A 16,801-nucleotide genomic window follows, 5' to 3' on the forward strand; every position below is an offset into this window, starting at 1 on the left:
AAGTAACAAAGATACTTACCCCGGGAAAAGGGGGCTCCAATTAATCTCTCAAGAGGCTTCAAAGAGACAAAATGCAGTAAGTTGAGCAGCAATAAGGCTTTATTTAATGCAAAGTACACACTAGAAGAAAGGGGAGTGCGGACAGCCTGAGAGAGGAGGTGCACTTAAAGGCTTAGTATTTCAAGAATGGAGTGAAGGGCCAGGTGGGGCATAGCCATGACATGTGGTCTCATGATGTGTTATCAGGTAAGAGACGTTGTCATCATCCATAGTCAATCAATTCAAGGAATTTATTAATCCTGTTCTTCTCCAAGATAGTAGTTACCCCCAAGCAGTGGGAACATAATTATTTATGACTGCTTGTTGGCTAATTACCACAAAGTATGTTAGGAATATTATCTTCTAACTCCCTGCTTTTTAAAATGGAATTTTAGCCTTAAGATGGACACCCTCCTGTTCTTACTATACTATGTATATCTCAGCATTTTTCATCATAAGCAAGAAAAATTAATCATGACTCTTGTCCCATGTCCCTGGTCTATCTTTTAGAGTCACACTCACTCCCTTTCTTAACCTCTGGCAACCACTAACTGTTCTCCATTTCTGTAACTTTCATCCTTTCAAGAATGGTATATAGTTGAACTCATACAGTACATAACCTTTTGTGATTCACTGTTTTCATTCAGCATAATCCTTTGGCGATTCATTCACGCTATTGTATCAATAGTCTGCCTTTTATTGCAACACAAGTGAGCAAAAATCTGTGGATAAAATGAAACCACACTTTGAATCACTCATCTTTTGAAGGATATTTGGGCTTTCCATTTTGGAGTATCATGAATAAAGTGCACAAATATGTGTACACAGGTTTCTGTGAGCAAAAACCTTTGTTTCTCTGGAATAAAATGCCCAGGAGTGCAATTGCTGGGTCATACGGCAGTGTTGTATTTAATTTTTAAAGAAACTGCCAAATTGTTTTCCAGGGTGTATTCCCACCAGCAATATACGAGTGACCCAGTTTCTCTGCATTCCACCAGCATTTTGTACTGCTACTGTTTTTTTAGACATCCTGATAGGTATGTAGTGGTCTTAACTTGTACTTTCTTAATGGTGAATTATATTGAACATCTTTACATAAGCTTATTTGCCATCTGTATCTTCCCTTCAATGAAATGTGTGATGTCTTCTGCCCACTGGGTTGTTTTTTTACTGTTGGGATTTGAAGAGTTCTTTGTATGTTCTAGAAATAGTAGTCCTTTGTCTGATATATGGTTTACAAATAATTTCTCCATTTATAGCTTGTCTTTCCAGGGTTTTTTGTTTTTTAGAGCAAAAGTTCTTAAGATTTTTAAGTCCAACTTACCAGTTTTTCCTTGTATGTATCATGCTTTTGGAGTCAAGTCTAAGAACTACTTAGCCCTAGATCTTGAAATTTTCTCCTGTGCTTTTTCTAAAAACTGTAAATGCTTACATTTAAGTCTGTGATCCAATTTTAATTAACTTGTATAGGTGTTTGACTTAGATCGAGCCCTGCCCCCTCACTCTGAATGTCCAATTGCTCCAGCATAACGTTCTACTTCCCAAGGGACCTCTTATTTCTAAGAAAACTCTGCAGTACTCCATATAGTATCTACTTGTATCTTATATATTATGTAACATTCTACATACTATTTAAAGGCTTTAGTTTTTATCTTAAAATTTACAAGGTATCGAAATAACTTTTATTTTCTAAATAGATGCTCACTTGTCAGTAGTATTTACTGAATATTTTTTTCCTCACTAATATGAAATACCACCTTTTCCAATACTAAATTCTCACGTATATTTAGGATCTATTTCTGGACTTTACATCCTTTTCCATTGGTCTATATATTCATGCACTGGTACATACTTACATTTTAAAAGCTTTATATTTTAAAAGCTTCTATTTTTAATGTAAGAGGCAACCCCTCCTATTCTTTCAGTGTGTTGGATAAAGGGAGAGGCTCTGGAACCAGTCCACCTGGGATTAAATCCTGGCTGTTATTTACTAGTTGGGGACCTTGGGGAAGCTAACCACTCTGGGCTTGTGTCTTCATCTGTAAGAAGGGTTGATAATACTGTCTGCCTCAGTTATTGCATTAGATGAACACAGTGACATAGAGTAAGCACTATGGGTATGTAAGATATTTTGCTTATTTACTGTTCTTGTTTATTTTTCCCTATGTACTTTGAATCCACTTGCCTACTTTCAATTTAAAAACCTAATGGTATTTTACTAGAGGATTAAATTTATAATTCAATGTAGGGATAATAGACATCTTTATAGTACTGGGTTTCCCCACCAAAGAACATGGGATACCATTCAGCACACTGATCTTCAAAATTACCTAACCATCCACACTTCCATTTTCACTGCTTGCTTATACCTTAGTCCAGTCTATCACCTTCTGACAGGCCTATTATTAATTGGCCCAAGTGTCCCTGATACAATCCTTGCTTCTCTATAGTCTGTCCACTTTATACTGCAACCAGAGTGGTCTTTAAACTTGTCATATTATGTCACTTCTTTGTGCAAAACCTTCCAATAGCTTCTCATCTCACTCAGAATCAAAGCCTGGAAGGGAATTGGAACTAGGAAGACCATCCATTAGTGGAGGGGATGTAGGCTCAAGGGAGTTGTGTTTGTTTGTATGCTGATGAAAAATGATGTGAAAAACAGGAAAAAAGTGATAAGGTAAGAGAGGAGCAAGTGCTGGAGAAATGTCCACAAGTAGGCTTCTAGTCATGTTTTCTTTCACTTTCCTCAGAGCCTTCCCTTCCCCAAAATCTGAAATACACATCTAATGAAGTCCAACTCTCCTGCTTAAAGCCCTTTTAGAAACACCCTAACTCCTCTACTTCTTGCATAAAATTACTACTTAGCCTGGCATTCAAGATATTGTTTTAAAATGCACAAAGCATCAAATATACGAAGCACTTACCATAGTGCTGGTTATAGTTAACTACTATAGGCATGGTCTTCACTCTAGTGGAACTTATGGTATAGTTGGAAAGACAAGAGAGTGAAAAATAAGCTTGGGAGTTTTGCCATAGGATAGGAAGTACTAGTCAGTGTTTAGATGCTGTGGGGATTCAAGGGAAGGAAGGAGACCAATAATGTAGTAGAGATACTAACAAAATAACTACAGGCCTTGAGAAATGAGAAGAGATGATGGGATCCCCTCATGATGTACAGTGATTTAAGTTGTGGTAAGAGAGACCTTCAGTTGTGACTAGAAAGGTTGGGTGCTGAAGCACATAGATTTATACATTTGATATGGGAAACGGGTTCCAACTTCTGATGGTTCTCACTGAAATGAGGCAAAGTCTTCAGTTGGATGGAGAGGGGAGAGAAGACACTAAATGTCATCTAAGAACAGTATCCTTATGTCATACTTGTTGTCTATTTCTCAACTCCTAGAGCTCCCTAGGTGGTGTTTCACATTTCTGAGATTTGGATTTAATTTTCACTATTCCTTTTTGGCGAAGTCTTACTTGTTCTATTCATCTGGGCTACCACTTTTTTGTGCCACCACAGATGGTACCTACCTAACTTCTATTATTATGAGGCACTAATGTTTGTATTTGCTCCATTAGACTAGTAAGTTTAAAACTTTGGTCTTTAACCCTTGTGTGAGGGTCACGCAGGGCATTTAAGTAAGGATTTTCAATAAATGTTTAACATAAGCTTTAATACCATACTTTTTGCCTGTGGAACCTACAACTAAAAGAATTTATTAGAGAGATATAAAAGTGCCAAGAATAAAGCAACTCATGATATCTGTGTCCTTTTAAAAATGGTACTGCATTATGGACACACCACCACACTAGTTTTCATTTAGTCCTTTTGTTTTATTCAAATGCCAAAAGGTAAGTTTCATACAAAGCGTAGTTATACTCAGTTGTGTTTGATTTAAAAACTCAATTATGCTTTGTTAACAACTTCCAAAACCAAATGTAAGTTGTTGTGACTAAAATGTCTCCCAGTCCATTTCTGGAGGATTACCCTTAATAATACTTAGTAGCTAGTCCAATTTTTACTCTACAAAAAGGAAAATGATGATGCTATAAGAGAAAGATAATGGACAGTTATAATATGAAAGACTTCTTGAGAAGAACTTTTTAACCATTACTAGGAGACTTAAGAGAGATAACCTGTTTCTGTTCCATACCATAGCAACCAGGCTTAAACATTGCAAACGTGCACTTCTGGTCCTACCTCAGCCATAAGTAAGTATCTCACACCTTTTATTACATCACAGAAAGTCCAACGCTTATCAACAGGATTCAGAATTTGCTAATAGCTTAAGGTTCTTTTTGTAAGGAAAAGGGGATAAAAGGAAATAGAGTCTATAAACCAAAAAATGAAAATATTTAAATGTACTGATTTAAACAATTTCAAATAAGGTTCAACTGAATGAAGAGTATAAAACTTGTATCAACATTATAAAAGGAAAGATAACAACTTAAAAGGTACCCAAGTTGAGTATTTCCAGAATTAAATAACTTTCATTTTTAAAGCCCCCCAGATTTCCCCACTATTTAGTTTTGTTATAATGAAGGTTAATAACTTATATTTTAGTGTGAACACATTTACCTCTGCTCATAACAAAGCATATTCTTTAATGTTCTATGAAGCCAAAGAATAAGACCAATACCCAGCACCAAAACAAAAAAAACACCTAGCTGAGTACTTTAAGTGCACAACACTGGATATTTTCTTTAGTGCAGCACATGGCTGTTATTATGACTGATGTAGGCTACTTTTAGAATTAAATGTAGTCTTTCTCTGAAGATTTAAGGCAGACTTCAATTCCATCTGCTCACTCATGGTACTAAAATGGATCAAAGATGGTAAATAAATCAGACAAGTCAGCCAGAGAATGGCCTTTTTTATAACACCAGTTGGGGAGTCAGTGGTCACACATTAGCAGGTAAGACTAGGAATACAGCTAAACAGATCATCAAAATATGGTTCTTCTGGGTACTTTTTCCATGAAATTTTTAACTACCTGGAAACTGTTCCAATTTTTAAGGTGAACACAATTCTAATATTTTCGGGAGACAAATATGGGTAGAAAAAGGTTAAACTAAAAAATGGTATCCCAATCTTAAATTTTAAAGAATTTATTTCCCATTTGTAGAGTGACAATATTGTAAAATCCACAGTTATTGCAACACCTGCACTGCTTAAAAGAACTAAGAATTTTGTTAAAGCGTATTTTTAAAAAACTGAACCAAAACAATGTACATTTTATCTCAACATTGTGTCACTGAAGTCCACATAATGTCCTCTGTATAAATCAATATGATGTTACATAATATACATGATCTGATTTTTATCCTAAAGGCTTCTGATCATGTATGATATCCAAGATTGATCCAATGCTTTTAATGTCAGACTGTAGACATAGTCACAATCCTAAGTAAACGAAGGGAAAGCTTTATATACAGGACAAAAGTCTGACAATTTAGCTGTTCGCGGCATCAGCTTGGCGAGGCCATCCTTCTTCTTCAACTCCAGAGTCATACTCCTCTTCAGAAGATTCTTTTGTTGGAGCCCTGTAATAAAAAGCCATCAGTTTTTCTTCTTCATAAAAATTAGGGATATGCAATCCCTATCAAATTACCAACAGCATTCTTCAACGAACTGAAACAAATAGTTCAATAATTCATATGGAACCACCTAAGACCCTGAATAGCCAAAGCAATCCTGAGAAGGAAGAATAAAGTGGGGGGGATCTCGCTCCCCAACTTCAAGCTCTAGTACAAAGCCACAGTAATCAAGACAGTTTGGTACTGGCACAAGAACAGACCCACAGACCAGTGGAATAGAATAGAGACTCCAGACATTAACCCAAACATATATGGTCAATTAATATAGATAAAGGAGCCATGGACATACAATGGGGAAATGACAGCCTCTTCAACAGCTGGTGTTGGCAAAACTGGACAGCTACATGTAAGAGAATGAAACTGGATCACTGTCTAACCCTATACACAAAAGTAAATTTGAAATGGATCAAAGACCTGAATGTAAGCCATGAAACCATAAAACTCTTAGAAAAAAAACATAGGCTAAAATCTCTTGGACATAAACATGAGCAACTTCTTCATGAACATATCCCCCCGGGCAAGGGAAACAAAAGCAAAAATGAACAAGTGGGACTATATTAAGCTGAAAAGCTTCTGTACAGCAAAGGACACCATCAATAGAACAAAAAGGCATCCTACAGTATGGGGGAATATATTCATAAATGACAGATCAGATAAAGAGTTGACATCCAAAATATATAAAGAGCTCACACACCTCAACAAAAAGAAAATAATCCAATTAAAAAATGGGCAGAGGAACTGAACAGACAGTTCTCCAAAGAAGAAATTCAGATGGCCAACAGACACATGAAAAGATGCTCCACATCGCTAGTCATCAGAGAAATGCAAATTAAAACCACAATGAGATATCACCTCACACCAGTAACGATCGCCACCATCCAAAAGACAAACAACAACAAATGTTGGCGAGGTTGTGGAGAAAGGGGAACCCTCCTGCACTGCTGGTGGGAATGTAAATTAGTTCAACCATTGTGGAAAGCAATATGGAGGTTCCTCAAAGAGCTCAAAATAGAAATACCATTTGACCCAGGAATTCCACTTCTAGGAATTTACCCTAAGAATGCAGCAGCCCAGTTTGAAAAAGACAGATGCACCCCTATGTTTATCGCTGCACTATTTACAATAGCCAGAAATGGAAGCAACCTAAGTGTCCATCAGTAGATGAATGGATAAAGAAGATGTGGTACATATACACAATGGAGTATTATTCAGCCATAAGAAGAAAACAAATCCTACCATTTGCAACAACATGGATGGAGCTAGAAGGTATTATGCTCAGTGAAATAAGCCAGGCAGAGAAAGACAAGTACCAAATGATTTCACTCATATGTGGAGTATAAGAACAAAGAAAAAACTGAAGGAACAAACAGCAGCAGACTCACAGAACCCAAGAATGGACTAACAGTTACCAAAGGAAAAGGGACTGGGGAGGATGGGTAGGAAGGGAAGGGTAAGGAGGGGGAAAGAAAGGGGCCATTAAGATTAGTAGTATAATGTGGGGGGGCATGGGGAGGGCTGTACAACACAGAGAAGACAAGTAGTGATTCTACAGCATCTTACTACGCTGACAGACAGTGACTGCAATGGGGTATGTGGGGGGGGACTTGGTGAAGGGGGGAGTCTAGTAAACATAATGTTCCTCATGTAATTGTAGATTAATTATACCAAAAGATAAAAAAGAAAAAAAAACACTAGGGATAAACATGATTACAAACTCAAGATAATAAATCAATCCACCTAGCGAGAGAAGCCACACAAACAAATTAATTAAGAGTGCTTTTAATATTAAGATTGCTTAGTGGTGTTACACAGGAAACAGACCACAAAATCAAGAGTTCTGAGTAATTTTCCCAACATTTTCCCTACCAAATTTACAACTGAAAAAAACCAACAAGGCCTTAGTTGAGAAGATAGAATCCATTTCTCCAGCAAAAAAGTAGACTATTATTTCAACCCAAAAGCTAGACATTTATAGCGTATGTATGGTAAGAAGTTAATAACGTCTGACCAAATCCAACTTGACTCAAATTAGTCAAAATTATGATCAGACCACCATAATTCCTTTATATATTAATGTCATTAAACAATAAAAATAAAAGATTTTATCTGTGAATCAGGTTGTTCCAAACCAATCAACTGCCTGCTAAGTTATCTTCAAAGATAAGCAAACATAAAACAGTAACATACCTTGTGACTTAGAATAGAAACCTAATTTTTGGGTAGGTAACATTAATGTCAAGCACCGTATGTAAATATTTATTGACTAGATCAGGGGTTACAGCCTGCAAGCCAAATAAAGTTCAAACCCTTTTTCTGTAAATAGAGATTTACTGGAACACAGACATGCTCATTTGTGCTCTGGGGGCAGAGCTGAGTAGCTGCAGCACATACTGCAAGGCCCTAAAGTACTTATCTAGCTTTTCGCAAGAAAATTTGCTGACACCCTGGGATAAATAAAGCAGTGAAAGATATGTCAAATTTGTCAACTGATATGGTACAACAGAGAGAAAAAAACTATGCCCACCAAGTTTAGGCCTTGTGAAAGACATGAAAGAAGTATTTCACAAAATACAGAACTAACAGCAAGTTCATTTAAATCTTCTCATTTGGATTACTTTTACGTCTCTTTTGATAGTCCTTTCTTAGGGGAAAACAGTGAAGGCTAATTTTTAAGATCAATTTCAAAGACTCATAAAATACTATTTTACAAACCAAGATTAGAACATTTTTCTATAGAAAACTTGTGAGATTATCGCTTCCCTTATGAATGTAAGGATTTTGATGAAAAACCAGTCAATAAACCATAGCAATAAATTGCTGACTTAAGTTTTAGATATGTTCTAGCTTGACAATAGACCTTACCGGATGTATCCTGGTTCCTTTTTTCCTTCTACTACTTCTTTGTCAACCTCCACACATACAATATCAGAATTAGGGACTTCAAACATTGGTTCTAGTAACAGCTTTTCCTAAAGAGATAAGAAAGTAATGAATTACCTGGGAAACTGAGGTTATATACAAAATACTTGTTATCTATAGGCCATCTATCATAATCAGTAACTCAACAAATATTATTGAGTCCCTTTTGTGCACCAGGAATCGAATGCTGAAAAATAACCAATTTCAAGTCCTTCATATTAAAATACCTTCTAACTGAACTCAGAGAATTCATTCTATAGGGAAGGCTATTTTCCTGTAGTTCTGCCTATTTAGGTCACCATGCACATACAAAGACTAATCTTTTGGATTCAAATGTTATTCAGAAGCAATCCGGGCATATTCTCTGACCAAGGAGCTCAACTGGTAATCCTTACTTTGAAAATGATTGAATCCTAAATCATCTCTGCCAAGCTCTTCAATCTTGAACTACAACTTCAAATAAGTATTTGTGTCAAGTGCTGCAACAGATCTAAAGTTCTTTACTCAGGAAAACTAGTTTTGCTTACAGGTAGGGGCTGGATTATATTCCATTTTAAGGAAAATACTGGTGGAGTACATCAAGTTTCCTAAAAAATATTAACTATTATAACCTACTCTTCTAAATTGCATGTTTGTAAATCTTCCCTTAATCTGTGACATTTGAAGTCCAGGCCTTCATTAGAGTATAATCTCAAACTCTGTGATGGATGTGTAGTTCCTATCAGAAAGTCCCACAAAGATGAGAGAAGTAATATTATCAGTGAAATCCTTAGAAGAGAATAGGAATATGTAAGAAAATAGTAATCTACTGTACAGCCAGATCTGCAGGGTAGGGGAGCAAACCCTAAGGAACAGAGTGAGTAGTGGATGGAAATAGGCTGGGTCTCTAGGATTTGTAACAAAATAAAAAATAGTGAATTTACACTATACTGAAGAATTTAGGAGTAAAATATCATTAGTATCTGAAACTTAATTTCAAACAAACAAGAATGAGGATTTCCATGGGTCTCAGGAGGGAGTCTGTGGTGTGGGCAAAAGGCCATAAAGAATTTCTTAAATTCTCCTTCCCATGGCCTTGATTTTCTCTTATTTCATTAACCATACTATGTGTGTATCCTTTGTTGCAAACATCTTAAAGTTCCTTTTTATAAAGAAGAAAAATATAATCTATTTCACCAAAAAAACCCCACAAAAACACATAGGCCAATTCTTGGGATATACTTCCAAAGGAGAAACACAGAGACTTACTTAATGTTCTCCAAACCCAGACAAAGAAATAATCTAGCTTTATGTAATAATGCCAACTTACCATTATGGATCGAAGGCCTCGTGCACCTGTTTTTCGTTCTAGTGCCAATCTAGCTATAGCTTTCAAAGCATCTTCAGTAACATTCAGTTCACACTACAAATATATTAAAAAAAAAAAAAAAAGAAAGAACTTAGATGATACTGGATATTTTCCTAATATAAACATACAGCATTAATCTATTAATTATACTACCTATCACTCCTACTGGTCTTTTTAGAATAAAAAGGGAACAATGCCCTGACTTTAGAGATAAAGAAATAAGTTCCAAAGGGTTAAGTATACTGATTCATTAATACTTAGAAACACAGGGTCAGAATCTTTATGTCTTGATTGACTCTATCCCCTTTCAGATTAAAGCATTTTTAGATTATCACTTTTTTCCTAGAAAACATCTATTTTAAAGAGTTCTACTAACCCTGTCATCCTACAGAAGGCAGAACTTTAGACAAATCTAAATTACCATAAATTTCAAAGTAGTTTAAATTACTGAGAATTTAGTATACCAAAAAAAAAAAAACCCATTAAAATACTTTGGAACATCAGAATTCACAAGATCTTGGTATTAAACAACTTTGGTTATTAATTTCTACCTCCAGAATGTGTAAAATCAAGTGAGGTAATTATCTCTCATGGTGCTTTAAGCAACTTGAAGCACTTATTTCTATCAATTAGCATATGAAAAGGCATCAGTGTTATGAATCATAAATTTGTCCTTTGTTGCTGAAGAGGTTTCCTAGATTAACATGGACTTTCTAGGACTTTATTCAACTTTTACTGAGCCTATGCATGTTTATATATTAGAGACTGAATGATGAATTAGACACCATCTTTACTCTGAAGGACCTTTGTCTATTGGGTGGTGACAAATTAGCAAACTAGCATTTACAGTACAGTGTATTATATGGCGCTAAGGGAATACCAAAGTGGGGGAATCTAAATTAGGCTAGGGGACCAGTGAAGAATTTAAGGAGGGGAGTAATTCATTTTGTGTTTATTCATTCAATAAATATTTAGCTGGGCACTGTGTTCAGTAATTCAAAAATAACCCACGCTGGAAGTAAAGTGGAAGATAATGATATCTGGGTGGTAGTGGTCAGAGACAGATTTCAAACAGGGAGACCAATAAAGAATCGAATGCATGAGTCAAGGTAAAGAACGAAGGAGCTTGACTTGAAGTAGTGGTGGTGGCCATAGAGAGGAGACTGACATTTAGAGATACTAAGTTCATAAAACCCAAAACATTGCTATGTGACTGGATGTGTGAGTTTGAGTTCTACCTCTAAGTGTCTGGCTGCAGAGAATCAGATATGAGAGCTAATAAAACTTTAGACAAAAGTATGTAAAAATATACACAGTATGTCACAACAAGCATTTAGAGTATCAAGGCTGAAAGGCCAATCCTGTATGTCTCACTTGAGGGGTTAGGAGTAGGCTGCTGGCACAGTTGCTCTCCATGTACCTCCTCAGGTTTCAGGTTACAGTGATAATTAAGAAAAAAATAAAGCTAACTCCTAAATGTCTAAGGTAACACAATGCTTTCTCTGAAACCTAGATTCATATTTAGTGAGGACTAGGCTGGTATTCCAGATAAGCAGAATTGCTTTTTAATTTGTTAGGCTAATTTATGCAGAATTTCCATAGTAAAAATACCCATAATTTAACTATTTAAAATAAAAATCTAACCTTATCCATGCTGAATAAGGCCTGGTACTGAGGAATAACAGCATTATGTGGCTCAGTGAGTATTTGTACAAGTGTTTTCTCATCTAGGCTATGCAAAGGAACTACGACAGGCAACCGTCCCACAAACTCAGGAATCATGCCAAATTCAATGAGATCTCTGGCTTCTACATGACGCAATAATCGATCTTTTTCTTCAATGTCTTGGTGGGTATTTGATTCTCCACTTCTGTTGGCAAGGTCTGCAGCAGCTGCAGCCCTTCTGCCTTTTCCAAGATTAGATGGTGTTCCAAACCCAAGATACTGCCAAAGACAAGACAGATATTAAGAACAGTAGAATGAATCTACATTGTACTAAGTACTTTACTACATGAATAGCTCATGTGGCCTCTGCAACAGAAGAAGTTCTATTATCATTCACATTTTACAAATGAGAAAAACCTTAGAAAGGTTAAGTATGTTGACTAAGCTCTCCTTGCTGTAGGCGGTAATGCTACAATTCAAACGCAGGTCAATCTGCTTTCAGAATTGAGAATCTAATCACTGTATAATAACCAACTCGCAAAGAATGAATCCTAGTAAAAGTAGGTTAAGTAAGAACTATGAAGGGGAGTCCCTCAGAACTTAGCTAATGACATTGCAGGGTCTTTCTGAGACCTCTAGACTAGTGTTGCTTCCAAAATTGTGTAATAACTGAAAATGGAGATAGTAATTATTTTATAACCAAAACTAATTTTGTGTATTGTAAATAGGAGTAAATGCCTATGGAATAAGCAGCCTTATAAGGAAATTATCCACAGATATCTTAAGCATTTTATTAAATTCATGATTGGGGTTGCATACATCACCCTGAGTTAGACTAACAGATATTTATCATCTTTTGTAATATATGAGAATGACCTCAAAGAATGCTAACTTTGCAGCAAAGGTTGGGTATCAGGTGTATGGATCTTGCTTCAGTCAGTATCAAAGAACTATACTCCAGGCAACTGTCAGAAAGTTTAATTTTGATATGTCATAGAGCTTTTGTCAAAAGTACAAGTACATGATATATGAGAAAATAGCCCAAGTTAAAAATCCATTCCTCAGAGTCTCTAAGCTGTGTACATAGACAATTAGTGTATCAGAAAACAAAATGCTTTCTACTTAGTAATTTGAACATTTATTAAGCACTTAGTATATATATAAACATATATAATAATAAATATATATACATATAAATACTTACTAAGCATTATGATAAAACACTGGAGATTCAAACCTGAAGAGTAGGTCTTTACTTAAAGGGTCTCATTTAGAGTGGGAATACATGAAAGTATTAAAGTATCATAGGTATAATGAAGGATCACTGTACAGGAAACCGGGGAAGTGGAAAGATGGAAAAGGAGCACATATTGGGGAGAGAGGGAAGCGATCAAGAAAGCCTAGTCATTTAACAGACTGAATGTTCAAAGATGAACACATATTTGCCAACTGGACAGAGGCAGAGTAGAGCATGAGAAAAGGCAAGAGGAATAAAACTTAGGACTGCAAGCAGTTTGATATGGTTGGAATACAGGTACATTATTTAATATTATACTCCTGGCTTTCAATAAGGGTAGATAAAAACAATAGCCACATGGATGTATTTAATCCTCTATAAAATCACTCTTGAAGACTCCTACATGTGTCTCCTTTTATAAAGATCTATGTGACAAACTCTTCTTTAACCTTCGTCTCTCCTGAAGACTTCACATGCTTCCTCTTTCAGATACTTACTAGAGCCCATAGTTCCTCCCTATTTTTCATTAAGAAATTCAAAGCTAAATGCAGTGACTTAATTTTCACTGAGTTGGAACAATGACCTAAAGCTACCTTCTACATGTTTCTGACCTCTTTTCTGAGATCACTTTTAACTATTCTTTCCTATGTTTCTAGTTTCAATTTTTTTGGAAGTGTTAATTATAAGTAAATATTAGAACAGGGTCCCTGCTTCGGTTACAGAATTTCAAATACAGTTATTTCCCTCTCTCTCACATACACATGAAAAAATAACTTCTTCATTCTAATTTGTTAAGCTAATTTATGCACAACTTCAAAAGGGAAACATAAATTAACTAGTACGAAAATTTTAAATATAATCTTATCCATGATGAGTAAGGCCTGGTGCTGAGGAGTAACAGCATTACGTGGCTCAGTGAGTATTTGTACAAGAGTTTCCTCATCTAGGCTATGCAAAAGGGAAGTACCACAGGCAACCATCCCACTGGCAGCATTATTTTTTTATTACTATTAAACTGCTACTTAAACTAGTACAGAAAAGGCCAAGGAGACTTACAGCAAGCATTGCAGTAAAGAGTTCATCTATAATATATTCATTTAGATAGAATATTATGTCATAGAAAAGGGATCATTTGTAGCCACCCATTGTGCAAAACACAAAAACATGGAAAATACAGGTGTGTTTTGGACTTCCTGCCACTATGCTGACATTACATTTCATGGTAATCAATCAACAAATAGGACTGGGCACATACCTTGAGGATACAAAGAAACAGCCTTAAGCTTATCAGAATGTTCAAGAAACATAAAACTAGGCAGGATTACAACCCTTCCCCCAACTCCCAAAATTGCTTCCCTTCATTTGTGAAGTCAGCAAGTGATCCCTGAGACTCTCATGGGTGCAGGCAATGAAGACAGGCTCTCTACTGGGCTCCAGTAAGTTGGGCAAGAGGAATGAACAGAAATTTTACTGATACAGCAGACACCTCAAATAATAAGAGAACTCCTCAGATGAAATATAAAATTGAAATCATTAAGAAAATACTCATATGTAGATAATTTTTAGAAATCTTCCAATTTACTACTCTGAAATTTAAAAAAAAAAGGAATATATATATTTCTGGAATACTCCAAGAAAACCTAACTCTTAAACACCTATAACTGGTAGCCAGCAGATAGAGACTAGAAACTAAGTGTCCATCCTTTGTAACTTCAAATACTCTCTATTCTAGTAACCCCTCAGAAAAACGTACCTTTTCATTCTTCCTCCTGCTGATGATTCTGTCTAAACCATTAAAAGCACCAGATGCAACAAACAGGACATTTGTTGTATCAACTTGTACTGTTTCTCCACGTAGCTTGCGGGAATTCTTTTCTGGAACATTGACTATTGTGCCCTCTAGTAGTTTCAATAAGCCCTAAAAAAATGAATGATTTATAGCATCACCATGTAAGTGTATTATTTATTATGCTTTAGATAATGGGTTTCAATGGGTAAAATTAATATGTGGTTATGGACAATGAGCATAACTGAAGAAAAATCCCACATTTCTACAACTAACATAGCTAGAACTAATGTTCTAGCACATTAATAATTCATAAATTTATTTAGAATAGTTATAGGACTCCTGATACAGTCAGGAAGCAGTCAACTTGAAAGACTATTTTTTATGGTCAAGGCATAATCCTGTCATAAAGATAGAATTATGACTCTATACAATGGCAGCCAACCATGAGGGGAATATTAAAAATTTGAAAATAATTGATGGTTTTCCATATGAATTAAAATTCTATTCTATTCTTGATGTTAAACCTTGAAAATACTTGTATTTCGAGATGCCTTAATAAAAAAAATTTTCTCAATGTAATCAGACCTCCGCATGCTCTGGTCAAAATAAAAGCAATTTTCTTTACCCTGTGGTTTAGGTCATAATTAAGTTACCAGCAAAAGGTCAAAAGTCAAAGATCATTATAACTTCAATTATGAGTCTACAAGGAATGATAAACAATCTACTTTATCCTACCTTCTAACTAAGTGAAAAGCGTAAGATACATGTACATAATTCATTTACATCTAGTTAGAACCAGAACTTTATTCAAGAGTTCTCTAGAAATGCTTAAAGGGCCTTTAAGGAATAAAACAGGAGTTAAATTTCATTTTTCTGTTCTTTAAAATCTTTTAAATTTTCTAAGAAAGATAATTTGGTATTTAAAATCATCTATAGCTTTCTCTTAGAATCTGAACTATTTTAAAATGGCATGTGGCATTTGGGTGGGAGAAATAAACAAAACAGAATCTAATTGAATGTGAAACCAAACGTACAATATTTGAGAGGTTGATGTATTCCCTTCCTTTTAGTGTGCTTGAACAAAATATTCAACTGCTTACTTGCTGAACGCCTTCTCCACCTACATCCCGTAACTGATGAATGCCTGGCACACTGCCAATCTTATCTACTTCATCCAGAAAGACAATTCCTATAATTTAAGGAGGATTCTATTTATAACATGAAATCGATATACACAGATAACCTCAGCTTTAAAAGACTAGGTAGCTAGACAGCAAGGTTATTTAATCTTTCCCACTTAACATATGCAATGGCTTAATATTATATGTAAATACACTGCTATCTCTCCCATTCATCATTTAGTGCAAATGTTTTATAATTTCTTTTATAGAATATGAGTTGGGTATGATAACAATAGTTACCTACCTCACTGTTTTCAGGTTCTTTATTCTAGGAAGCTGAGATAGAAGCATATAGTGTGGAAGCAGGAGGTATAAAAGATGAGATATATGCAAAAACTTTATTCTTTCCCACCTACATCCTTGTCTTAAAGTAATTTGGATAGGGAGCTGTCAAGCTATTCATGTAAACAAGGACAGATGATAGATGGGGAAAGGAGAAATGCTACATCTCTCACATCCTATAGGTCAACAGGCCAATCTGTTTACACATTCATACTGCACTCTCTTGCCCTTGTGCTTCTCCCTCCTCCACCCTATACCAGCAGTAGGTGTCTGGACTGAAGTCAGAACAGGAAAAACAATGATAGTATTAAGGATTTAACAGAATAGTAATTTGGCCTATTTTCACTCTAGAAGCTACCTTCTGACAAGGCAAAGCAAACTTTGTAACCCTAAGTATGCTAGAAAATGTTTAACAAGCTATTTTTATACAATTACAGAATTTTACTTCTTGATTCAAAATAAGAATTACATTATTTAATATCAGACTGCTTCCCCAACAGACTACATCTGGAGACAGGCAAGTTATGCCAAAAACATACCTTGTTGTGCTTTCTCTACATTATAATTGGCATCTTGGAGCAGTTTGGCAATCACAGATTCAATATCTTCACCTACATATCCAGCCTGAGTCAAAGTCGTACAGTCACAAATAGCAAAAGGGACATCAAGGCATTTAGCTAGGGTTTGTGCCAGCAGAGTTTTACCTATAAACAGAAACAGTTAACTGAAAGTTTACTGTAAAT

The 16,801-nt window shown here is 35.6% G+C and overlaps 1 protein-coding gene across 1 annotated transcript in view; it reads right to left on the reverse strand.

The window, feature by feature from the left end:
• Positions 1–4,896: 4,896 nt before the first annotated feature.
• Positions 4,897–16,801, reverse strand: part of CLPX (caseinolytic mitochondrial matrix peptidase chaperone subunit X) — a 32,739-nt gene continuing 20,834 nt past the window's right edge. Inside the window, exons 8-14 of the mRNA XM_036932314.2 lie at positions 16,598–16,762; positions 15,696–15,784; positions 14,560–14,724; positions 11,549–11,848; positions 9,866–9,958; positions 8,500–8,606; positions 4,897–5,583 (exon numbers count right to left, since the gene is read on the reverse strand). Coding sequence (XP_036788209.2) covers positions 5,493–5,583; positions 8,500–8,606; positions 9,866–9,958; positions 11,549–11,848; positions 14,560–14,724; positions 15,696–15,784; positions 16,598–16,762 — 1,010 coding nt within the window. The 3' untranslated portion in view covers positions 4,897–5,492. The remainder of the gene's footprint in view (positions 5,584–8,499; positions 8,607–9,865; positions 9,959–11,548; positions 11,849–14,559; positions 14,725–15,695; positions 15,785–16,597; positions 16,763–16,801) is intronic.

The sequence above is a fragment of the Manis pentadactyla genome, chromosome 11 (genome assembly GCF_030020395.1).
Source record: "Manis pentadactyla isolate mManPen7 chromosome 11, mManPen7.hap1, whole genome shotgun sequence".
Classification (NCBI taxonomy): Eukaryota; Metazoa; Chordata; class Mammalia; order Pholidota; family Manidae; genus Manis; species Manis pentadactyla.